This window comes from Pezoporus wallicus, unplaced genomic scaffold, assembly GCF_028554395.1.
Source record: "Pezoporus wallicus isolate ANWC-B61680 ecotype Strahan unplaced genomic scaffold, APGP_CSIRO_Pwel_v1 contig_8232, whole genome shotgun sequence".
NCBI lineage: Eukaryota > Metazoa > Chordata > Aves > Psittaciformes > Psittacidae > Pezoporus > Pezoporus wallicus.
The window spans coordinates 2,453,179-2,477,944 of NW_026637105.1; the positions used below are offsets into that span (position 1 = coordinate 2,453,179).

Below are 24,766 nucleotides of genomic sequence, written 5' to 3' on the forward strand. Positions count from 1 at the left end.
TGTGGTTTTCTGTGGGAATGACTTGGAAGAAACCAGGCCAGGGATCTTAGTTTTCAGTTTTTCCAGCTCTACCATGCATTTGTTTCCACCCCCTTTCCCTTAGCGTATTACTTGTTAATAATACAACTGGCTTTCCCAGAGTCTTGGGACTAAAAGGAAACTATTGAAGAGGAAGGACTTCCCTCCCTTTACTAGCTGGGCATTTCTCCTGGTGGCAGACAGCGTCTCCTGTAACGGGAGCTTGTCTTTGGAGCGCATGAATCATTGACATCCCGGATAACATCCCCGTAGGTGCGCTGATGTCTCTAGGTCTCTATTATAAAGTTCAGTGAAGGCGGTTTAAAAATCATATGTTAATAAAGACAAACTGCTTTTGGGCCTGTTGCCATGTAATAGCTATTTTTTGTTGACTTCGAGCTCAACTTTAGCGGCAAGTGAGGCATGAAAAATGTTGTTGCAAATATGTTTTTGAAACTAAATTGGCACCAAATGGCTCTGTGCTGCCAGTGAGCTGCGATAGCTTGGAATCGGAAAGTGAGACCTGGCTCCTCTTGGCTTGTGTCGCAGGCTTTTTTTCCTTGCTTAGCATTGTAATGTTAGGAGCACTGGAATTGCGCGCGAGGTGTAGTATGCGCTAGGTCTTTCCAACAAAGAGGGCATCATCTTTTTCAAGGGTAGGGTTTGGGTCTGAATGAGTGAATTTAGGCCTTGTCTGGTTTGTAGGAAGGTGGTGCTGGGTTAATTTTGTTGTTAAGATCTAGTTAATTCTGGTGGGGACGCTGGAGGTTTTGTATAGCTGTTTGAATAGTCTGTGCCAGTCTGAAGTCAGTGAGGGGTTGCCTGATTCTCTTCACATCTCTTGTTTTCTGGCATACCATCTCCTTGGTACTCAGTTTGAGGTGACCAGTGTTTCCAGGCAGGATATGTGTAGGACACAGGACAGTATGGAATGCTTCATCAATCCTTGCTTCTTGTCTGGGCTTGTGGGGGTTCTACCTGTGGTGTATCTTGTAATCATGTTGTAGGTTGTAGGGCAGAGATGTGATTTCTGGAGGGTTTTTACGTTTCATTTTGGGCCTGGGTTTTTTGATTTAGAATGCTCAGTGGTTTCTTAAACTGTCCAGTTTAATCCCCTTTATGTGCTGCAGCAAATGTGTCCTGAAGTGACTGCTCAAGAGGCAGAACCTCTTCCCTGTTCCTAAATAACACTAGAAACCAGGGTTGGGGGAAGCATGAGAATCAGATGTTCTGCTCTGGCTGGATTTTCCTGTTCCCATAAGCTTGGTATGTTCGCCTTAGTTTGGGTTTTTTCCTCTAGTTTTATTTGAGAGGCCTGGTCAATGAATACCATGTCACAAATACTACACGAGACCCTGTTAAGAGTCTTCCATGGCAATCACATTAAAAAGCCCAGCAGCTTTCCTTCAGAGGGAAACTAATGGCTAAAATGAAGCTAAATAGTGCAGCCCTTCATTTTATCTGTTACCTCAAATGTGACTCTTCCTCCATTTTTCTTCCTCCCCTTTTCAAAGGCACGCTGCCAACTCGGAAATGCAGTTTTTACCCTCTGAATGGGAATTGTGTGATCTCGGTAATGAAAATATGAGAGGAGAAGGATGCCCTTTGCAGTTTTCACTCCGTGTATTTGAAATTCTTTGTCTAGTCAGTTTGATTTCTTCTTTTTTGAATTGCAACTCCTGTGTGATGGATTGCTCTGGGGAAAAGCTCATCAGCATGCCATTGCCCAATTCCTGCCAAGAATGTTGGAAACTCTCAAGTAGCAGCAGTAGCAAAGCGGATACCAAAGGCAGGGAAGTGTAATTGGAAAGGAGGGGGGTGGGTTATGGTAAGCTTGTCAGTATTTAGCATTGCTTTTTCTTCTGGAAGGGTCCTTAAGCCATCAGCAAGATGCAGAATAATCTCTCCCCTTTTGTTCTGGTGAGGGTAAAGAAAGGAAATGTGTTTTTTTCTGGAGGGGAGGGGGGGAGTTGTTTGGAGGAGAAGTCCTGCAAAAGTTTTCTGTCCTGTGCTGATCTCAAGAAGTCCAACCTTTAAACTCTCCAGAGGCTGTGTGTGTGCAGTGGTAAAGCTATCCTGGTGTGTGCAGTGGTAAAGCTATCCTGGTGTGTGCAGTGGTAAAGCTATCCTGGTGTGTGCAGTGGTAAAGCTATCCTGGTGTGTGCAGTGGTAAAGCTATCCTGGTGTGTGCAGTGGTAAAGCTATCCTGGTGTGTGCAGTGGTAAAGCTATCCTGGTGTGTGCAGTGGTAAAGCTATCCTGGATGTCTGTTTGCCAGTGCCGTAAATCTGCCGCTAGAAGCGACTGACAGGTGGGATTGGAGGAAAAAAAGCAGTTTTCTTTGGCAGAATGGCTGGACCGAAGCTGCTGTGCGCTGTGTCTGTGTCCCTGCCTGTTCCTGGATGCCATGAGAGGAGTTGATGCCTTTCTGTTCCTCAGTTTAGTGGCTGGAAAAGCAGGGAAGTTGGTCACCTGAAGAGAGAGCGTGTGCGCTTTCTGTGCGCTCGGGGAAGGCCGTGCTGTGTTTATCGAGTGATTCCAGTAAAATTCCAATCATAAATCTCATGTCATCTCTGCTGCGTGGAGTGTGCGCTTCTCGTTCTTCAGGCTCTGTAGGAAGGAAGCTTCAGGCACACTCCTGTTTCACCCTGGTACAGAGGAGGAGTGCAAGGTTTTCTCTTCTCGCAGTGGTGGTTGTATGAAGATGCTGATGTGAGAACTTGTCAAGGTGAGGCACCAGCGCTGGGACAGGGCAGAGAGTGGGATATCCATCTTCTGAGCTCAGCCTGTGCTCTAAATGTGAGCCCATCTTTCCTCCCTACTATATGGGTCTTAATTCAGTGTATTAAGACCCTTTTTCATGGACTTCTGTGCTTAAGGAAGCAGCACCCAAGCCTGCCCTCAGAGGTGCGTAGCATGAGAGAAGCAGGGCTGGAACAGGAGGAGCTGCTGCTCTCAGGACTGAGCTCATGTACATATTTTACCCATTCCTGTAGTGTCTTAATCGGATTAGAATATGTATTAACATATGGATGAGGGAGGGGTTTCCCTTTCTTACTCTTGGTGCACCTACGCTCCCAGTGTTACAACTCCGCAGTTCAGTTGTGCAGCTTGAGCATTTCGGGGTTTTGTTGGACTACATCAGGAAAAGCTTTTCCAGGGTTGCCAGTGGTGTTCTTTGTGGAGCGTTTCCAAGGTTCAGTGACAGCTCAGTGAGTATTTACACAACGTTGGCATGAACTTCGTGTAGCGAGAGGTAAAGGAGGCCACATAATGATAGATCAACTGAATAAAAGCTACTTCAGACTCTCAGAACATAGGGGTTTTATGTGTTCAGAGTACAATAACTGCAGCTAGGCATTTCTAATTGTGCTCTTTTTAGGCTTTGGGGGGAGCAAAAAGGGACAAGTGGGCAGGAGCGAATAAGGGGATCGGGTCGTTCTGTAAAGACATTTCTTTATGGGAGGGTAAGAGAGTGTATGTGTTAATTCTGATGAAATTCCTGTGAAAAATCAGTTTGTGTAAATAGCTGCAGTGGAGCAGCAGCTTTTGCAGTTACTGGCCTTTCATGTGATAACCAGCATGTCCTTACTTCCTGAAGTTAGCAACAGTCATTGAAACTCAAGGACAAATTCAATTGCTGCGAACTTTTCCCTTTTTCCTCTCTTTATTTCCGTATTAAACTTGCACAGTAACATCTTCTTGCTCGTGGATAATTTATGTTATGCCCAAACCATCCTAAGAAGCTGCAGGTTGTACCGGGGGGTAGTTCTTAGAGACGCTGTGGTGGCCCCTCTGCGTGCAGCACGCCCCTGTTTGGAGAATGAAGGGGACCAAAGAGCACTTTGGTGGTTTTGGTGGGATGTGATGGTGGCGTCTTGGATGTGGCTGGGAGGAGTGTTTTGGTGGTCAGCGATGTCAGACCCTGGCCTGGGGTAGGCTGCCCATCCAGAGAGAGTCTGTGACTCTTCTCAAAGAGAAGTTCTTGATGTTTGGAGGCCTCTGGAGTGTCCCTGTGGGCAGAATGACTGCGTTTTCCCTCCTTCCACTCACTTGTGAGATCTCATTCAGGTTTGACTAAGAGAAACCCTGAAAATTACCGTTTCCCTTCTGATGTCAGCACCGCTCTGGCACCCTGCCTGTGAGTAACTGCACAGGAATGTTTCAGAGCTGGCCGAGGCCACCGCTACAGCTGCAGCTTCGCTTCCAGACACCGTGGTGGGAGACCTGCTCTGCCCTGTGGAATACGCTCAGACCAGTGCATAGGCACAGCCAGCCCCAGTTGGCATCAGTGGGTTTGTACTTTCTTGCCACCATCAGTGTCCAGAGCGGCAGTGTATGGTCTGAGAAGCAAGAGGCACAGATTAGAGGGAAGCCTGCTCTGAAGATGGCCATTCTGGTTTAGGTTTATGGCACTGAAGCTGTTCTTTTGGGTGAGGAGAATGTGCAGTGTGATCTCTGCTGCCTGCAGAATCTTGCTGTTGGTTTGTTGCCTGCACTGAATTTGGAGGTGACTGTATTTTTCTTGTTGAACAGAGGTCTGGATCTGAATTCAGAAGGTCATTTAACCTGCTGTCCTGCTTCAGCCAGACCTGAGAACAGAGCAGATGAATGCCATGGAGCTGCCTCAGTGTGTTTCACTGCTTTGCTGTCCTTAGCATTGGACATCAGGAAAGATATTCCAGCTCCAGTCACCTTAACTGAGCATCTCTTGTTGCCCCAGTGTCTTTAGGTCTGGAGAACAGAGGCAAAAGTGAATGGTAACCTGCTTTTGAAAGTGTCTGTCCCCTATTTCTTTGAGATAAACTTGATGGCAAAATATCTCCCCTTACTTCCAGATGACTGTGCTTGCTGGGGATCATGTTGAAGGCATTGGGTTGTCCTGCTTTGCCACCTGAACTTCTTCCAGGGGCCCGGAGCTGACCAGGCTCCCTCTGTGGAATCCTTCCAGTAGGCTTGTTTGGCGTACTTCCTAACAGTCTGATGATGGATTTAAAGTCCAAATGACTGTAGGACTATGCACCCTGTACAAGTTTAGGAGGAGAATCTGGTATTCATTAACTGTATGTAAATAATTAAACCAGTGCCAGACCAAGAGGTGGTCTTTTCTTCAGACATACTTTGTGAAGTGGTCTGAAGGACAGTTCTTACCTCTGTGCAGATGATGCAAGGAGACGGTGGAAGTGCTGGAGTTAGTTGAGAGTTGATACGGGGTTTTTAGTGAACCATCTCTGACTTCAGAGCTGGCACAGCTAATCAAGGAAAAGGCTTCCCATTCAAGGCCAGTTTACCGAGTGAGGTCATGTGTTCCCTGAGACTGCCCTTCTGTTGTGCTGTGGCTGCACGTGTTGTGGCCGTGGTGTCGGCAGTCCCGGCATCCTGCCCTTTGCTGGGGCTGCTCTGTGCACGTGGGGGTTAACTTCCTGTTCAAACAGACCAAACTGACTCCTTTGCTTCCTGTTGCATGGGGGCATTGTGGCAATTGTAGTGTTTTGGATCCCCTGGAAAATCAGAGTATCTCCTTGTTTATTGTGAGACACCAGCAGGGCTGGTATGAGCAGTTCTCCCCGCCTCAGAAGCCTTTCCTTGCCTCAGTTGGTTGTATGGGAGCTCTTCAGAGCAGGTGCTCAAGGCCCTATCTCTCTGCATTGAGGTTAATGCTATAGCTACTAGATCATACGTTGTCTCTGGACGTGGAGTTACACCTGGAACAGTTTTCTTTGGTTTTACAAAAGATCATCTCAGTGGAAGTGTCGTTTCTGTGTGCCTGGGGCAGAGCATGGCTCCCCTGGAACAGGGCATGTCAGTGGAGAAGGGCCTCTCAGGAGAGGAGTGTGCTAGTCCTGGGTGAGGGGTCAGAATAGAAGTGGCATCAAAAGCACTTCTCCTCAGCTCACGCACTGGAGAAGCAAAGCACTTGGCTGTTTGCTCCCTCCTCTTGAAGGTACAGAAGGGACTGAGAGACCTTTCCCAAATTATCCTGCCTGCCTGTACTTCAAAGACCTTTCTAAAGCACCTTCTCTGGCCTTCTGTTCGGTTCGCAAGGCATGGCAGCGTTGCAAAAGCTTGTTTCCCCGTTAATTGTGATTGATTACCTTGCAATCTAGGACAAGATTCCCTTTGAAAAGCTATATGCTGATTTGGTGTCAGGAATTAAAATCAGATGAAGTGATTAGTGTTGGATGAAATATCCCAGAGCAGTTGAGTGCTCCTTGGCTTTCAACTGTGTTCTGGCCCTTAACCTTTGCCTCCCTTCTTCTCTGGAGCAAGGTGCTAAATCTGTTGTCCACATGCTCAGAGAATAACTCATTAGGCATATTATATCAGGAGATAATTTGCTGCTGAGCTTCAGAGTGTAGATTTACTGGCTTTAATGATGAATGCAGAGTGTGTTAAAAGTGTCCTGTGTCAAGGCAACAGTGCTACTCATCCTGAATGGTGAACATGTGTTAAGGTGAGCTTTAAATCTGATCACTCTGTAAATGACAATAAACTGTTCAGCGTTGTCACTGCTGTCAAGGTACAGTCATGTCTCATCTTCCTTTTCTCATATGAGTTGTCTTACAGTTTCTTGTTATACCTGTTCCTGAAACCAGTGAAGACTTTGCAGCGTTGGCTGTTCCTCCTCCCCCCATGGCATTGGCACAGTTAGGAGTTCTTGTATCTTCTCACCAGCTGCCAACACACACTCCTTTTAACCTGCTAAGCAACTCCCCACATTGTTCATTTTGCTTTGAAAGAGAGCTGGGCTTTTCTGGATGGAGATGAAATAAAAGCCCAAGGACAGAAGCGAGCATGGGGCAGTGGATCCAGGTTTCCAAGCTCACTATGACCAAGGGCTGGTGGGCTTCATGTTTTCATTATTACTATTTTTAAATAGCAATGACCTTGCATTGCTGTGGGGCTGGGATTCATGCTGGGCTTGCCAAGTGTAACAAACCTGAATCATGACAGCCTTGGCTTGATGAAGGCTCTAGTAGTGTCTTCAGTGCTGTCTGGGAGCTGGCTTGGCTGCAGCTCCCAGTTTCTTGCCTACATATTCTTCTCATCTCCCACAACCTCCTCTTACCAACACAGGCACGACAGCAGCTCTGCTTTCTGGATGCAAATAGATCATTTGGGTATAAATACTGGAGATTGGTTGTTGCCTGCTCTAAAGTTACCAAGTGTGTCCTTGGTAAATGCAGATGGTAACTTGTCATTACTGCAATTTTAAGTACTTTTGGTTCCATGGAACCAAAGTGGAGTCTTGAAGGCTGAATTTTAAGACTAAAATAACAGAAGGCTCAATAAAATCCACAAAAATAGCACCCAGATTTATCAGCTGCTGTAATGAGAAGGGAAATAACTTTCTATTAAGCAAAACAAAGCTTTGTTACCTTGTTTTGTGCTGGATATAAAACACTGCAGCGGGGTCAGGAGGGATGGATGGGATTTAAGGTGTACTAAGTTGCTTCCTAATGAGGTGACACTGGGGCTAATGCCAGTGCAATGCAGACTGTACTGGGAAGGTCAGCTCTTGCCCTGTACCTGAGGTATGGCTGAGATAGCCTTGAAGTAATGAGCAGCTCATTACCCCAGCAGCTCCCGACTGGGATGAGGATGTGCCTTTGGGCAGCTACAGCTGGCTGGTGCCCATTGCCCCATTGCAAAGCAGTGGTGATGTCCTCCACTGGTGAGCCTGATTCAAAGTCTGGAGGTGAGGTGATGGAGCACGGAGTTTTGTGCTCACTCAAACCAAGACTGCCAGCCTCTTCCACAGATTCATTCCAAAACTCGGATTTCTTGGATTATTTTGGTGTTTCTTTACATGCTTTTAAATAACCTCAGTTACTCTGCAGAAGCAAGGGAGAGCCTGTGTAATGCTGAAACGTGGCTTGGAGAAGCTACAGGCCCCGACATGCAGCTCTTACTAAAGCAGGCAGCTGCTGTGGACAAGATGGAGCTCTGCACGCTGAGACGAGGTACCCTGAGCTGGACCTCCCTTATAATGAACGTGGCTTTGTCCTACTCCGTCTTGGTGCTGTGTGTGGTAGGAGAGGTAGGCCCATGGAGAGCCATCTCAAGATGCTTCTTGGGTCTTTCCATACCAGCCTGGCATGATAAGAGGTCATGAGGGTTTGCCTGTCCAGTTGAGTCTGTTCAGCCACCGTTTATTCTGGTGTAAAATGAGATAGATTTGCAAAGTGATGAGATAATCAAATGGAGATGGAGCTTTCAGCCATACACAGGTGGGCAGGAACCTGCAGTGCTGCATTTTAGGGATGAAGAGCTAAGAAGAAATTGTTTTTAGGAGGTTATGCTAGAGGTGTCTTGTCAGCTCTTGAGTGTGCAGCAGGACCCAGCAGATTTCTGTGCAGAAAGGGCTTCTTATGAATTGCTAAAACTAACTTTGTTCTGGAAGGTGAGCTCCAGTGAGCCTCTTCCATTGGGTGTTCTAGGTTTGGAACACATCCACTGTGCTCAGTAGCAATAGCCATCTGCCTGTGGGATCAGCATTGCTTGTTTGAAAGGAAAAGGGGGTTACAGGGAATTAGCTGGATGGCTGGAGTTGGCCACAGGTCTGGATGTGTTCATGGAACTTCCAGAACCCTGTCAGGTTCTCAGTGGTGCTTAGCACGGATACTTTGCCTCTTGTGGGGATCTGAAGCCACTGCTCTGGCTGATGGAAGTTAGATCACTTAAGTAGTGGTGACACTTGGTATGATTTTGCTCTTCCATCCTAGCCCTTCCTCCTCTTGTGTGTTTTTATGGCTTGCTCTTGGCCCGGGCCCATTTCTGTGGTACATGAGCTTGCTTGCTCCTTCTAGTGTGTAAGTAGGCCTGGAACGAAAATGCTGTAATGAGATGCTTAACCATCTTTTTGTTGACTTGCCTCCAGTTCATTAGAGCCAGACGTAGGAGGCTGGCTAAACTTAAAGCCTGATTTAATATTCAGGAAGGAAGTTTCCTTCAATCTTAAAAGGAACAGCACCTCACTACAGCTGTCACGTGTTCCTTGGGATCATCTCCCATGGAGCTCAGACACAGTTCTCTTTTCCTCTTGTTCAGATGTTGAGAAAGAGTCAAGAGTGGCATTTCAGAAACACTGGGGTCAGTTGGTTGAATGGTGTGTTTCTAAAGTGAGTGAAGTGTGGGAGTGAGGGGAGAGCTGGTTACCTGCTCTTGTGGGTAAGAGGAAATGAGGGGTTTGTCCTTACAGGTAAGTGGAGATACTGGAGGTGTTAGAGCTCACCCTGCGAAACAGCCAGCTGCTAATCTGACTCTGAATGTCTGAAAGCTTCACTAGTGTCCAGCTGCTGTGAAAGAATTGTAACCCTTAATTTTGACTGCACTGGATTCAGGCAGTGGTGTTTGTCAGCATCGCCTGCCGCTCTAAACCAACCCTGGAAGTAGTTGTCAGCTCCTGCTTCCACATCAGTGTCCGTTTGATACAGAAGGAAACTGATTGCCCAGGCAAGTGATCCGGGCTGGGCTGGGCTGTCAGATAGGGACATGGGGACAGCACTTGTTCTCCAGCCTGCTGCAGAGAGCTGGACCCAGCCTGGGCTTGGGCTCTTCCCTTCTCTCCCAAGGTGTTATTACGTTACGGTGTGCAGAAACAACGTGGATGTTCAGTTGTGTCATCAGTGTCTTGCTGGCAGAAGAGAGGTGGAAGGAAATGGAAATGAGTCCTCTGGTTGTTGCCTAATTCTGTGGTGTAGGGAATCCCCTGTGCTGTTTCCGTGCAGATGTGCATCAAGCCTGCAGACGGGAAAGGTGTCCATGAAGCATCTCATGTGATGTTGCTTGGACAAGGGCACTGTGTGAGCCTGGCTGTGGGCAAGCTTCAGTTTGAGGCTAACCTGGCATATAAACAGAGCTAACTTTCCCCCTCTCACAGGTCCATGTCAGTGTTCACAGTGTAAATCCTGCTTCAGGTCCTTTTGTACTACAGCTTTTCCCAAGCCCAGGAAAAAGTCCTGTTAATGTGAGCGTGCATCTGCCTTTGAGTGTATCTTGAAGACTGCAGAAAACCAGCTGTATGTTGTCTCTAGATGTGACAGTGGTCAAAATATTACATGGAGGGTCCTGAGGGACACCTAAACAATGTGGTGCGATAAGCACTGTGCCATGTGTCAGAGGGAACAACTGACTGAAGAAAGGAGCTGAAATCCAGAGCCTCGATAAGCTGGATTTGTTGAATTTGTTAAGGGGGGCTTAAAGTCAAGCTGGGAAGGAAAGATGAGATCAAGAAATGCCCTTGGTTTAAAAGCCAGGCCGGTTTGCCACCTTCCTGCCTTCCACCTTTTCAAAGTATAGAAACCCCTCAGAACCCTGCTTGTTCTTGGGCCTGAAAGCTGTACTGCTGTCGGGTTACTTCCAGTGGAGGTTTGAGGTGGGGCTCTCCCTTCACTTCCTACGGGATCACCTTCTGATTGACTTCTTTCAGGGATAAACTGTTCTATCATGATACAACCTGTAAGCAAAACTCTGGTTGGTTTTAACCAATCTGAAGAGTATCAGTAAGAATGGTGCTTAGGAAAGTCCTTTGAGATGTGTGGACTGGCCTCTTGCTGAGCAATGTTAATAGGGTAATTACTGAGCTGTGTTTAGCCAGGGAGATAGAGCTCACAGGAGAGTTGCTTGGAGAAAACTTCATCTTCTTTCCACGGGTGAAACTTTGTGTTCTGGGTTTACAGAAGATCTCCCCAAAGGAACTGGAGTAATAAATGCAGGAATGGGGCTGATCTTAAGTTTACAGCAGCTCCATATAGTTGGAAGCAGGTGACTGAAGTCATTCAGAAGATGTCCTGTTTTCCTTTGTGTGTGATGTTGATGTCATGAGCTTGTCCTGAGGGCTGAGTGTTAGCACGAGATGAGGGGAATAGAAAGTGGCTTGGGTCAAACTGACCTCCTGGAATAAGTGAGAGATCAAACCAGGCTCCCTGTAGTTGCAGAACTGAAACTGTTGAGCAGAGCTCAGTTACTTGAACACGCTAGCAACCAATAACTTAATCCATAGTGGCCATTGACAATGAGATGATGGTGATCCATCACCTCTTGGTTGTATTCAAATCTAAGTTTGATTCTAGGATGTGTGGGAGTGAGGGGAGAGTTTCATTTCTCTGTAGCTTACATCCTGCAGGTTTAATCCTGAAACCAATCCTGAACTATATTCCATCAGCCAGGTTTTGGTACCTGGAGTGTGAGTGGGACCAGCCCAGCCTGTTTCATTATCAGGGTGCTTGTTCCCAAAGTGATGGGGACAGGCAGGGAAGGTCACTGGCTCAGGCTCACAGTGTTGTCCTGTGCATGGTGAAGGCTGAAGGAAGTTGGTGGATTTCTCAAGTTTAAATAGGGGAGGGGAGAAGAAAAAGGAAGTGCCCATGTTTGTGATGATGTGCTCGGTAAAACATGCTTGTCATTTAAACTTGGTACACTTCAGTGTAGTGTTTACCACGGGCTTTTCTATGTGTTCTGGTTTTGGGGGCATCTTTATCTGCTACAGGAGAGCCTTCCTCTTATCCTTAATTTCTCCTTAGCCTCTTCATCTCTCTTTAAAAGCAGAGCACCACAGGAAGAGAGGCAAGGAAGTATGACCCAGTGCACTGGCCCTCCAGAAGTTATAAAAGGCAGCGAGTTCAGGCTGGGATATTGACCTTAGCCCAGCCAGTTGCACCTTAAATAGATCAGATGAAAATGTCTCTCGCTGAAGATGAACACTGTTTGCTCATGAATAAGGGTGGTTGTCAGTTTGTGCTCATGTCTCAGCTTGAACCCTCTAGGCTGGTTATGAAGGAATTGGAGTCATGCGTGTGTGGAGTTTCAGAAACCCCAGACAGGCGTCAAAGTGTCTGAAGTGCAAACCAGAGGCATGAAAACTACCAGCTGAAAGTAGGGTTTGCTGTAGCATCTTGGCTGCCTCCTGGATGTCATTGTGATGTTGGTGTTCCAACCCCTTGCTCTTAGTTCCATCCTCTTGTGATGTCATGGCGTTGCCATGGGTGAATGATGCTGAAGGGAGCAACTCTCTGCTTGGGTTGGTCAGTCCACAGGTGGAAGTTGTTGAGCCTGGCTGGCTTTGGTGGGTCTGTGAGGCTTTTGTGCCAGCTTAGGACAGCCCCTCCTGGGCATTTCACACTCATTCATGAGTACTTGGGCCTTATGTGCAGGTACCATCACACCTAATATATGGTGAGTATGTTGAAAACTGGATTTGTCTTGATCACGGCATGGGTGGGCTTAGAGGTGGAGGCAGTGTGGATGGCAGGGTGTTAATGGTGTTGGAGGGTGGGACCTCAAAGACCTGACTCAGTGTTAGTGTCTTGTGGCAGCCTGAGCTCTTGGTAGCTCCAGAGGACGTGGCATGTACTAGACCTGGGAAAGGTCAGCACAACCTCTCCACTGTGATTAGAGATGCTGTTTAGAAACATTCATGTTAAGTTGATGAAGCCTCTTGGCACCCTTGTGATCAAGACAAAGTGTTTTCCCTGAGTGATGCTGCATTTGCCATGACTCCAAGGTGGATGTTCCCCTGCCTGGCTTGGCCTGGCTGGCGTTTCTCTGGCACTGGAGAACGGGCAGGGAAAGCTGCTTGTTTTGAACGCAGATCTTTCCCACGGGCCACTGTAGGTGTTACCAGCCTGTTAAGGTGAGGCTGTTGCTGATCTCCATACAGCTTGTTGATTTTGATTGCAGTGGCACAGAAGGGTTGAGGGAACACTGGTGGCTTTATTCTCTTGCCTGGTTTCAATGATTAAATCCAATATGACCATGATTCTTGTTGACTTATTCTTAGGGAAGACAACTCCCCTTTCCCAGCATTGTCCATCACTAATACAATCTCTATAGCCAACATGGCAGCGTGCTTTGTGACTTCACTGGTGCAGAGACTATTTGCCCTTGCCTTTGGGGTTAGAGACCCGAGGAAACAGCATGTTCTTCTACTGAGACCTAGTTTCTTCACTTCAGTAAGATCCCACCTGGATTCAGCCTTGGGAAGGCAAGCAGGTTGTTCTCTGAGCCCTCCGAACGGCAGTCAGCATCTCAGCATCTCCTCAGCTCGGTGACTTCCAGGCCCGCGGCACTCGGTGGTCCCCATGCTCCGGCCATGGCAGGGGAGCAGCTGCCCCCTCTCCCTGAGCTCGCAGGGCCCGCTCGGGCCTGTCTTTGTACCGGCTCTCAGCAGCCAAACAATAGTTAGTGCTGGCGGGGCCATGTGGCTCATCACGTGCGCGCCGCTGCTTCTGCCGGGGTCTTTGCCCATCTGTTCTCAGCTCTTTCTGGGTTATCAGGCTCGGGTCCAAGTCCTCGCAGGCAGCCAGCTCCATGGCCAGAGATTATGAGCACTAACCTTCCTGGCAGGAGTGGTGTGGCTTTGCTTTTATGCAGATTAGCCATGTGCTCCTCGCTCCAAGGCGTTGCACAGGAAAAGCCGTTTCCTGTGTTTGCTTCTCGGTGGGCGGCTCCGGAGCCTTGTACCGGCCCGGGGCCGAGCCTTGTACACAGCGAGCAGGCTTGGGAGAGAGGGATTACAGCGTGCTGCCCCCCCTTCCCCTTCCACCTCCAGCGCTACGTCACCACAACACAACCACACGCGCGCTCATGCTGTTGGTGTCATTCATTCAGTGCCAAGATTGCTTTAAAAAATTCCCTTGGCCCCAGTTCAAACAGGAGTACAGCTGGGATGTGTTAGATTTTAGGCAGTCTGCCCTCAATTTGAGATGAGTTATAAATAGCAGTGCCGACTTCCTTAACTACCACTCTCCGAGGTAAAATGCAGGTTAATGACTGTGGGAATCAATTAGGGCTTCTCCGGGTTAAACAGCCGGGAACGCTGCTGCTCAGTTTTGATCACAAACCCCACATCTAGGCAGGAAAAGACTGCGAATCCAAGGTGAGCGCTTAGGGCTTTTAGTACTGGTTTTGTGGCTTTTCCAGTTTCTGGGGGCGGTTGTGGCCGATCCCCACGTTTGCCAATAATGGAATGACGCTGATTTGAAACTGGAGAGTTCTCTGCTTCCCCTTCTTCCTCTGGCGTAATAGAACACAAATGGAAGAAGGTAATGGGGAAAGTCAGGATTACATTTTTCTGTACAGCTGTGGAGGGTTTGGCTCTTGCTTCCAAAGTGGGATTTGCCTCTTTCCTTTCCTTGTTTTCCTGCTGGGACCATTAAGCGAGTCCCCTCCAACTGAACCAAACCGTTCTTTCAAGAGGCCAAACTTCTCTGCTGCTGGACAAAATCAGAAAGGAATTGTTTGTGGAATCCTCTTGTCTGCTTCAAAGCTCTTTTGATACTTGTTTTTTAAGGAAAACTCTGGCTTGTTGTTGAAGGAGAGCCGGTTTTCACAGTGCTGTTTCATTTTAGGGGTCTGACACATCCCTTACACTACACATCCTGCTCCGGAAAGCTTTTGAACTCGGCAATTTAAGCTCTCTTTGGGCTTGCTGTTACTAGCTCTTGGTCTGGAAATACCTTACATTTTCTGGAGAGCTCAGCATTTCTCTGGAGCACCAGCTGCTTCCGCTACACACCGCTCTGCTTTGGAAAGTTCCACTGGTGACAGGGCTGTGTTTTGCCAAGTTTGGGTACTTAAGAGTGTTATAAAACAGCAGAGATAACGAGATTGAAGGGAGAATAGAAGCAATTTCTATGAATGCAAGGAGATGTTAGCAGGGGGTCTGGACTTCAGTGATCAAGGAGCAACACTTTCTCTCAATTATGTCTCTCTGTGGCAGGGCCTTTGCTTTTGAAGTGTAATCACAGTAATCTACTCCTGTGGTTTCCTATTGAAAGGATTTCCCATGTATCAGTCCAGAGAAGAATCTCCAGCCTTTTGCAGTCAGGGTTTGGTATTTCCTTATTTATCCTGAAGTGTTCTTGCAGGCGAACAGGCTTCCTCTTGCCTTACCCACCTTGTGTAACATGGGTGTACAAAGGAGCTGGGCAGCACCTCTGCTCCCCCCACAGCCTTCGCATGAGCTCTGGGATCGATCCATACTTCACTGCGCTTCAGCTTAGACTGTGACTTGCCCAAAAGGCTTGAGGGAGCAGATTTAGGCAGACTTCCTGATGGTAGGCTCTTTAAGCCAGAGCGATGCTGCTAAAATGAGCGCAGTTAAAGCTCCCGTTAGCAAAAGGGCTGTCTTTAACAGGAGATTTTGAAGGAAGAAACTATGTATCACAGCATTTGAGATGTACCCAGCAGCCCCAGAGGAGCACAAACCACCCTGTTGGTTTGCAACAGGTCGGGAATGTGTGTATGAGTTCCATCATTAGAGATTAATTGGCGTTTGCATATCTTCTGTTTATAGAATTGTATCTGTAAGGCTGTAATTTAGAGTGATGCTCTTCATGTTTGTTTTTAGCATCCTCTGTACGCTAGGGCCTTGTGGAAGAGCAGCAGCTCAGAGCAGCGCAGTTTGGAAGCACATCATGCACTCCTACGCTGAGCAATCAAGGTGACGACTTGGTCACATCCTGGAAATATGTTTGGGTTTTGTGTTTCGGGGTTTTTCTTTTCAATGGCTGCATAAACAGTTCCAAATGTTGCTTGAAGTTTTTGAACAGGCGTCATGCTTCCTGTAGGAGCCATGGAAAAGTGGATCTTCACCTTGTTCCTATCCTTCCTGAAGATACAGTTAGCTTTGTGGGTGACCACAGACAAGAAAATCTGTGCAGAGGAGGCAGCATGTGGTGTGTGTGTGTGTGTGTGTTTAAGATATAAAAAAAGCCAACAGAACATCCCTGAACAGGAATGTATTTGAGAAGCTGCCCTTGGTAGCGGGGCTGTGAAGGTGAGGTAGCAACTAGGAGGAAGCAAGTAACAAACAGAAAAGATGCTGAAACGTTCATTGAGTGTCTCCAAAGTTGCATTTGATCAGGTGGAAGGAAAGAGCTTTGTGTTTCAGGGGGTGGTGAGAGAGAGCTTTGACTTGTCAAAAGCCAGGGGCTGGGAAGCAGCTCCTGGTGGCACCGTTTTTACATACCAAAGAAGATACTGTGGGGAGGGAGAAAGATGTCAGTAATCTAAGGTGATACCCACAAGGCAAGACTTGCATTAGGGACAATTGCTTGAAAGATGTAAACACAATTTGCATCCGTTAGGGTGTATGGAGGCTCCACATGGGTGCTCCCATTCAGGAGGTATCCCTGTAGCTCCGAGGATTCAGACTACAGCCGTCAAAAGCCTCTTTTTTATCCTGACCCTTTGAGTGTAAGCTCCTTTTTAGAGCATGGCTCAAAACCCTCTGTGGGCACACGGCATGGTCTGTGCTGTGTGGCCATTTGGGAGTACAGGGATCCAGGGCTTCTCCAGGCTTCCTGGTCTGAGGTCCAGCAGCCTCTCAGTACGCTGTTGCTCCTCAGCAGCAGCATGGGTGATAACTTGAACATAAACCATAAAATGTGACTTTCGGAACTGTTTTAGTATCAGTATGGACAAAACTGGAAACATCCAGCGCAACTGAGCAGGGCATGGCATCTAAAACCTGCCTTGAGGGAGGGAATCCCACTGGTGCCATGCACGTGGTCATTGGTGAACAGCTTCCGTAGGATGGCAACACTGGTTTTGCAGGCACCAGCCTGAGGTGTCTGATGCTGAACTGGGATGGAGAAGGGGACTTGGACCTGGTTCTCGATTTATGCCATATTGATGCAAATTTGTCTCAGGGAGCCTGATTTCACTTGAGTGCGTTCACCCCCTTTACCAAACCTGGGGTGCTTTTCCTGCCGTCCACACTAAACTCCCTCCTGTGGCCCAGATCTGTTGCCCCACAAGAGTACCATTAACTCCCCGTCGTGTCCCTGCTTCTCTGGGCTTGGCATGGCCTCGGTGCTGTGTGGATGTGGCTTTGCTTTGGCAGGCAAGCCAGAGCAGACAGCTGGTCAAACAAATGTTTTCATGGTCTGTGTGTTGGGACTTCAAGCTGTGCTGGCTGGTGGGGCAGGGTTTTCTCCAGTGGAGCATGCTGCACAAACTTCGTTTTCCCTTAGGAAGGGTGGATTCTGCAGACATAACTAAAACCCTGTTCTGGTCTCCAGGGTTCTCTCTGGTTTCCAGCAGGAGCCGGCTTTGTGCGATACTTGCTTGTGCAGGCCTGTTGTGCCACTCCTCAAGCACCTGATCTCAGCAAGAGAGGGTGGATCTGTACAAATACCACCCTAGGGCTAGTTGCAGGAAGGAATGGTGTAATAGAGAGCCCATTGTCATGGTGATCTGGTGGAAAACATCTAATTGGTATTACTTAGGTCATCGGGAGATCAGCGGAACAATTCGTATTCAGTCTGAGCGATGGAGGTTAAAGACTGCGCCTGGGATTCATTTAGGAGGTCACTACAGCAGAGCAGTCCTTGCTTTAGTGTGGAAGGAGCACCTCTTAGGTAGCAAGACTCTTGTTTGGAGTTTGATAGCACTTCGAGAGCATTTGACTGACTGTTCTTATGGCTTGGCTCCAGGCAGGGGTAGTCTGAGGAAGTCCCAGGGAAGTTGCATTTGTTCTCTCGTCTCATCACGTCTGGGCTCAAACCCAGGGCCCCGTCTTTCAAAGCTGACAAATTCTGTTCTCATGCCTCCAGAGAAGTTTGATTTAGGACCCTTTCTTCTGCAAAGGCAGCACACACAAAGCACGTGTACAGGGGAAATACACAGAACTGGAATTGCAGGCTTGAATGCTGTGAATGTCAGTAGCACTGCCCGATATTAACACATCAGTATGGATTAACTGAAGTGTGTAAGTTAATAGCCTGTAGTGTTTTGGGAGACATTGTTACATGTGAAAGAAGCATTTACATTTTCAGCCTAAATGCACCTTGTTGTGGAATATCTGGATATTAAACTACTGCCTGCTATGGGAAAAGTCACTGCCACTGATAATTCGTCTTTCTTAATGATCCTTCCCCCTTTCTCTCCTGTCCTCTGGCCACGGGAGATACATCAGCATAAAATGACCTCTTCTCCTTGGGCTTGTTCTTTGTGTCTGTAGGTGTGAAAGGGCAGCAGGAATCCTGCCATATTCAGAATGTGACTGTGGGGTTTAGCACCTGGGAAGAGGCAGATGAGCTGCTGCTTCCCTGTGCCAACCTGTTGAAGCTTTCTTCTGGGGACTGGGGAAGTTGTGAACGATTCCTGGATGTAGCTGGATGTGCATCATGTGTTGTGATTTGCTTTGCAGCCTTCGAGCCCAATGGATCAGATGGGGAAGATGAGGCCTCAGCCGTATGGAGGAAACAACCCTTACACACAACAACAGGGACCTCAGGCTGGGCCACAGCAAGGACATGGCTATCCAGGACAGCCCTATGGACCGCAAACTCCCCAGAGATACCCCATGGGAATGCAAAGCAGGACGCAAAGTACAATGGGCAGCATCTCATATGCACAGCAGGTAGAGCACCCAAGCTTCGGTAGTCTCTGGTCACAGCAGGGGCAGGCAGAAGAGCAGCAGAGTACTGTGTCTTCTGAAGGGATCACGTCAACCAGGTTGGAATTGGTTGCTTTGGGAAAATGGCATTTCTTCAGGCTATGTGTTGCACCACACCTGGATGCAGGTGTGACTGATGTACAAGGACCTGTGGAATCCTTGCTTCCAGGAGAGGCAATGCCAGGGCACTGAACAAGGGACGAATAAATAGCAAGAGGAGTAAGATACTCTTTCTGCTGTGTTCTGTTAAAGACATGGCTGTTCTTTACAGAAAAAATGACTTCAGGTCAGTTTTGGCTCATGACATGATCCAGGTGGCTCCTGCTGGACTGTGTGCAGGACTGCTGAAAAGGCTGCCTTTTTCTGGAGCAAGCAGTCTTTCCTTTCAATGTTACTAATGTTGAAGGGTGGTCAAATAAGGATCCCTAAAAAGTTGGTTATGGTGCCTTATTAAAATGCTGTTACTGCCAAGAATGATGTCACACATGAATGGCTTCTGCTGTTCTCTGGGAAGTATCTAGGTAGTGGCATTTCCAGTATGTTCCCAGTCAGCTGCTCTGCACAGGTCTCTGAATTTTTAGTTCTTGAGCATAATCTTAGTTTGTGTGTGTAAAACAACCTTCATAACTGGTATAACTCTCTTTTTTTGTCTGTAGATTCCTCCTTATGGACAGCAGGGCCCCAGTGCATATGGGCAGCAAAGCCAGACTCCGTATTACAACCAGCAAAGCCCTCATCCCCAACAGCAGCAGCCTCCATACTCTCAGCAGCCTCCATCCCAGACCCCTCACTCTCAGCCTTCTTATCAGCAGCAGCAACAGCCTCAGTCTCAACCTCCACAGCTTCAGACATCGCAGCCTGCGTATTCCCAGCAGCAGTCCCAGCCTCCCCATCAGCAGTCCCCAACTCCATATCCTCAGCAGCAGTCCTCAGCCCAGCAGCATCAACAGAGTCAGCCTCCCTACTCCCAGCAGCAGTCCCAGTCGCCCTACCAGCAGCAGCAACAAACTCAGCAGACAGCTTCCTCGGCTCTTTCTCAGCAGTCATCTTCATACCCTCAGTCACAGCCGCAGCAGCAGCAGTCTGCATACTCCCAGCAACGCTTCCCTCCTCCTCAGGTAGGACGTCCTCTGCTTTGGTTCCTTCTCTGAGTGGTTTTTAACTTGGGCAGATCCTTTCCTTTGTGCATTAAAAGTCTGTTGAACACCACATCAGCAGGCTGGCTGGAATGATGACAGTAATAGGTGTGCTGCTTTTTCTGTCGTGTCTAGATCTGTATCCCTCACAGAGGGATGTTACGGTGGTGATACTGCAGTTTTGAAGACTAGTGTTGAGTAAATGCTGCTGATCGGCCACCCGAGTCTGAAGGATTTCAGAATGTAATAGTTTTCCCCTTGTGGCCTGTGGAAGTTCTCCAGGTGTTCTCCAGAGTTACTTGGTGTGGCACAAAAAGCAGCGCGACTCGTGGATTGTGAGGGAGCAGTTAGCTCTTACTTGTAAAACTTGGCTTTAGGGAGGAGACGTAAAGTGTCAAGCGTATGGAATTGCAGATCAAATCATGAAGCTGTTTCTTTATGTAAATTGTACTTCTCAGCAAGGCTTACTCTGGTAGTAGTTGTGTGAGAAGCTGGCAGGGACCTTTCAGCAAACATTGCAGTGAATCAAAGGTAGCTTTAGAGAAGTTGAAGATTGTCACTGACTTGCCTTGTTTGTGTAATGAAGCACTTGGAGCTGTGGTAAGACGTTGGAAGATGAGGAAGCTAAGTGGGCAGCCACCCAGGACAGTCCCTGTTCTTCAGGATCCGTAATAAGGGAAAGCCAGAGTTGGTGTTTTGTCATGTTCTAGGTGTCTGCTGCAGTGTTTGTCCTCCTGCAGAGCCCTGTGCCTGGTTGCTTGTACTCTTTGCTGTCTGATTTCCTGGTTTGGGCAAATGTCACCAAGGGTGCAGAACTCTTCCACAATGTGAGAATTTACCAGAGTGATTCTGGCAGAGGCTTTATTTTATTCCCCTTTGTGGGTTTTTGGTGTTTCTTGATGTTTCAGGAGTTATCTCAAGACTCATTTGGGTCCCAGGCATCGTCTGCTCCCTCAATGGCTTCCAGTAAAGGGCAAGAAGATATGAACTTGAATCTTCAGTCCAGACCTTCTAGCCTGCCGGTGAGTGGTGAGCTGATCTAGAAGCGACTGGGGCGAGGGCAATCAGGAGCACAGCAGGATAAATTAGCACTGGTAGTATTCCACATGGAAATGGGAATGATGGAGGCTGCCTCTGCTTTTTACTAAGTCATTAGCTTCTGGCTTCCCACTGGAGATTAAATGTAATTTACAAAAGTAATGGATTTGAGAGTGAAGTTTAACCCTGAATCCTCTGGTCTGCGTGTTCCAGCTAAAAGATTGTATTTTGGAGCTTTCTGTTTGCAGTGCCTGAAGTACCTGTTAGAGCAAACCCCGACCTTCAGGGGGAAAGTGTCTCACTTGTATGTTATGTTCTTTTTCCTTCAGCCCACTGTTGTGCTGGTGGCTAAGAGCCTGGTTCCCTTTCTGTGTCATTGGATTCTTACACTGTTGATTTAAGCTTCTTTGCTCCAATCTGACTGAACAGCTGGGGGGAAAAAGCAAGTTTATTAGTACCTGGAGTGAGGAGGATCAGTCACAGATAGCTCCTTCCTTCACAGATGGAAAATTATATCTTCTTTTGCATTCTGGATCTGCTTGCTGAATGTACAGTGAGCTTGGGTATGAGATGGGTGCCTAGTGTTCCTGTAGCTTTTTGGACCAGATTTAACTTTGGGTCCAAACTTCATCAAGAAAACAGAGAAGGGTTAAAAGTTTAGATCAGTTTCCACATGTTGGTCTCTGCCTCTGACTTGGAGGCAAAGTTTTGAGCTGCTGAGTTTTGATTTACCTGGTTGCTTTCCTTGGAAATAGTAGGAAGTGAGTGAGCCTTCATTTCTTGTTGTTTAGCCACTGGCTAAATCAGGTTTCTAAGCTGCAGCTGGGTCGGTGTGAGGAGAGTGAGCTGTGTGTATAGCAAAGTTATTTTTGCCCTCAGCAATGAGAACAGCTTTGTTGGGAGCCCCTTGAAATAAATCCTTTGGATTGTGGGTACAAATTGTCACCCAAAATACAAAGTGATTCTAGTTCTGACCACCTAATGGGAGTAGTTGTGGGTTGTTTCTTTTTCCTTTCTTTTCCCTTTTATTTTTTCCCATTTTCTTTTTATCCTTTTGGACCCTGATTACAAAGATTTAATTTGTTCTGAGGCCTGGGGGGAAAAAAATCCTTTTAAATAGCATGTTTCTTTCCACTCTGCCTCTCCACAAGTTCTTCCATGTGACCCATCTCCTGGCAAAGACTGTAGGAAAAGTGAAGCCACTGAAGTAATTGAAGAAATTGCTGTAGCTGGGAACGGTGGGAAGTCCTGTTCAGTGGCATTGTTGATGGGGCCTTCCTGAATCCTACCAATCAGCGCCCTCTGACTCAGATTATAGGAATTAGTTGCTCTGCTTAGCAGAAGTGGCTCCTTCTCGGCACCAAGTGGGAGTTTGTTTTATACCTTGTGGTTAAAATGTATGTGGCCCCTTTCAAATGTTTCTTTTTCCCAAGCAGTTGAAGAAAAGGTAGCCATCTCTGCTGTAAGCATGAAGGAATTGCGTCCAGGTTTGAAGTATTAAATGTCCACCAGTTCCTCATCAGGGCCTTCAGAGATTTGCTGTAGGGTACAAAGAATGGGGTTAGCTCCTAGAATTGGCCAGCTCTAAAGCTTCTGTTTTGAACAGACTTTAATAGTCAGCTTGTTTCCCTGGCTGTATCACCAAATAATTTGCATTGAAGAAACGAAGCAGCCTTCAGCTTACCCAACCCCAGTGTGGTTTTGGGCCTTCTCTTTTTCAGTAGGCAAAAGTTAAACAAGGGAGCCCCCCTTGCAGAAACTCACCCTTGTTCTTGTATGTGCTTCCTAATGTGTCTCCTTGTTTAGGATCTTGTAGGACAAGAGCAGCATCCCTGTCTGTCAACTGGGAAATGCATCAGACAGTGATGCTGTGGACTATTATAAAGGGAGGTCCTCCCAGGTGTATGGAAGCCAATTCTTTTGTTTCAGTGATCAGTCTCTTGCATGAAGTTTGGCCTGGGGATGCTTAGAAAGAAAAGAGCTACCTGAAAGGGTGCAATCGATTTCTTTTTATCTTCCTTATACTGCTCAGTCTGTCTGGTTTAGAAAGTTTTATCCTGCTCAGGAGGATTCCTAGATCCCTGTTTTGCCATTATGGATGACTTAGGGAAGCATAGTTAGTTTGTGGGCTTTTAATTTTTTGTGGAGTTCGGAGCCCTTTCCCAAGCCTCACTGGGGGCTGTGGAATAGCTCACTGGGCATCTTGGAATGAGGGTAAATCCTGCCAGGCATCATCTCGAATTAAACAGGGATCAGCTCCAGCAGGAAAAGGAGGTTGCAGCTTTTTAGGCTTTTGTGTACCCAGTGCCTTTACACATCAATATTGGACATCATCATTAATGTTGGAGTTGTAAGTTGTAAAGGGGGGAATATTTCTGTGGCTCATCCTATCAGTGTTGCGGTATGTGGTCATCTCCTGGATGGCGACATTGTCACATTGTTCAGTTCCTGTGGCCTTGTTAAGGTCCACCACATTGATTGTCTTCCAGATACCCTCCTGACAATGGTTTTTGTGTCACTAACCAGACTTTTTCCTGCTGGTGTCCCTGTATTCAGACCCCTGACAGCAGAAGAGTGAAATTACTGATTTCTCTAATGCTTTGTCTGTAAGTAGCAGAAGGTCTGGTGTTCTGTTTCTGCTTGCGGTATATGCTGTCCTGGTTTAGGTGTTTCCTGATTTGTTGTTCTCTTTCTGAAGATGATACTTGCTGGTTTTGGGGGTGAATGCTCCTGCTAACTTGAACTCACCGATGCCTTTTGAAGAGGAATGCATCCACATGAGTGTCCTGTCTGTTACTCTTTTCCTGTAGCAGGCTAGGTGAAGAACTTCTCTGAAGAGTTTGCTGCTTCCCTAGGGAATCTCTGTCAGGATTGCAGCTCAAGTAAACTTAGCTTGCAACTGGGTATGGGAGAAATGTAGTCTTTTGTGTCTAGGTGTAACAGAGGAATAGTAATCCTTAGTATAAATCTGTTTCTCCCAGGAGATTCCCTGGTCCCTTCTTCTTAGCAGAGGATTCTCCCTGGCAAGTCATATCCAGCTTATTCAGTCTCTTTTACCTTTGGAGGCTTGGATTCTGAGTCTGTAGGAATCACATATTTCCAGCTACTAATTGCCTTCTGCTTAGACATGGAAGGTGCTGGTAGCAAGTACAGGGGGAGCAAATAGGATGCTGGGACATCCATTTGGGTTTGGATTGCAAACGAGTTCTTTTGCAAAGTTCTCTGGAGTTTTAGGCTCATTGTGAGGAATTTTGTGTCTTGTTATGGAATATGCAGCAGATTGTTGTCTCGCCTCAAACTCTGTCTGATGGGCTGCCTTGAAGGAGTTGAATGCAAGTTTCTGATGGCTTTGAGGTGGAGGAGGAGTAGAGCATCCAGACAGTGGTTTTCACACCGGGCTGTTTATACCTTCCCAACCGCAGAAGTTGGTATCTGTGGTGTTGGGACTTCCAGCTTGGCCCTAAAAGTCATTTATAGAACAAAACTGATTTGATACCATTATGTATTGGTTTGTATTTGCTTTTCACTGGACCTTCTGGGATTTCTTCAGTGAAGCTTTCCTATCGGTGCAAACCAGAACATTTGTGAGAGGCATTGTTTCCATAGGAGAGGTTCTGCGTGGGGTAGGAAGTGTGGCCAAACCAGGAGGGACAGACAGGGGCAAGGTTTTGGAGCTCCCAACAGCAAAGCTGTGTTTGAGCTCCAGTTGAGTTGCAGTGAATACATCACGAAGCAAACTGGGGCAGGTTTCAGAGCTCCCACCCTGCAATGTCCTTGTTTTCTTTTGGTCAGTGTACTGCACAGGCAGAAGGAGAAACCCCTTCCCTATTGTGGGCAACTTCTTTTCAGCTTGGTGTGGAGTGGGAGTTGTTTTAATCTCTGTATTTTGCATTATTGGGAGACCTGTTTTGTTTGTTCAGCTGCGTCTCACTTGGGTTCATCTCTGACTTTAGAGCTGAACAGTGGCAGAAAGGAATATAACCAACTGGAAACCAATTCCTGATCCTGTTCAACTCTGGAATGCACATCCTGGTCTTCGGTCTTTGCAGTATGGATTTAGGAGAATCGGGTTTCGTGGGGAGGGGAGAGGGATGAGGCTGCAGAGTTGAGGCCGTTGCAGAAAGACCCTGCAGTGAATATCTCCCCATCAGTTGTGGGGGACTTTTTTG

At 47.3% G+C, this 24,766-nt stretch overlaps 1 protein-coding gene across 7 annotated transcripts in view; it reads left to right on the forward strand.

The window, feature by feature from the left end:
- Positions 1–24,766, forward strand: part of ARID1A (AT-rich interaction domain 1A) — a 59,515-nt gene that overhangs the window by 5,457 nt on the left and 29,292 nt on the right. For 6 of the 7 annotated variants that reach the window (XM_057403569.1, XM_057403563.1, XM_057403564.1 and 3 more), the window contains 3 exons: positions 18,175–18,387; positions 19,080–19,541; positions 20,468–20,581. In XM_057403569.1, coding sequence (XP_057259552.1) covers positions 18,175–18,387; positions 19,080–19,541; positions 20,468–20,581 — 789 coding nt within the window. The remainder of the gene's footprint in view (positions 1–18,174; positions 18,388–19,079; positions 19,542–20,467; positions 20,582–24,766) is intronic. The other variant, XM_057403566.1, reaches the window with a different exon arrangement.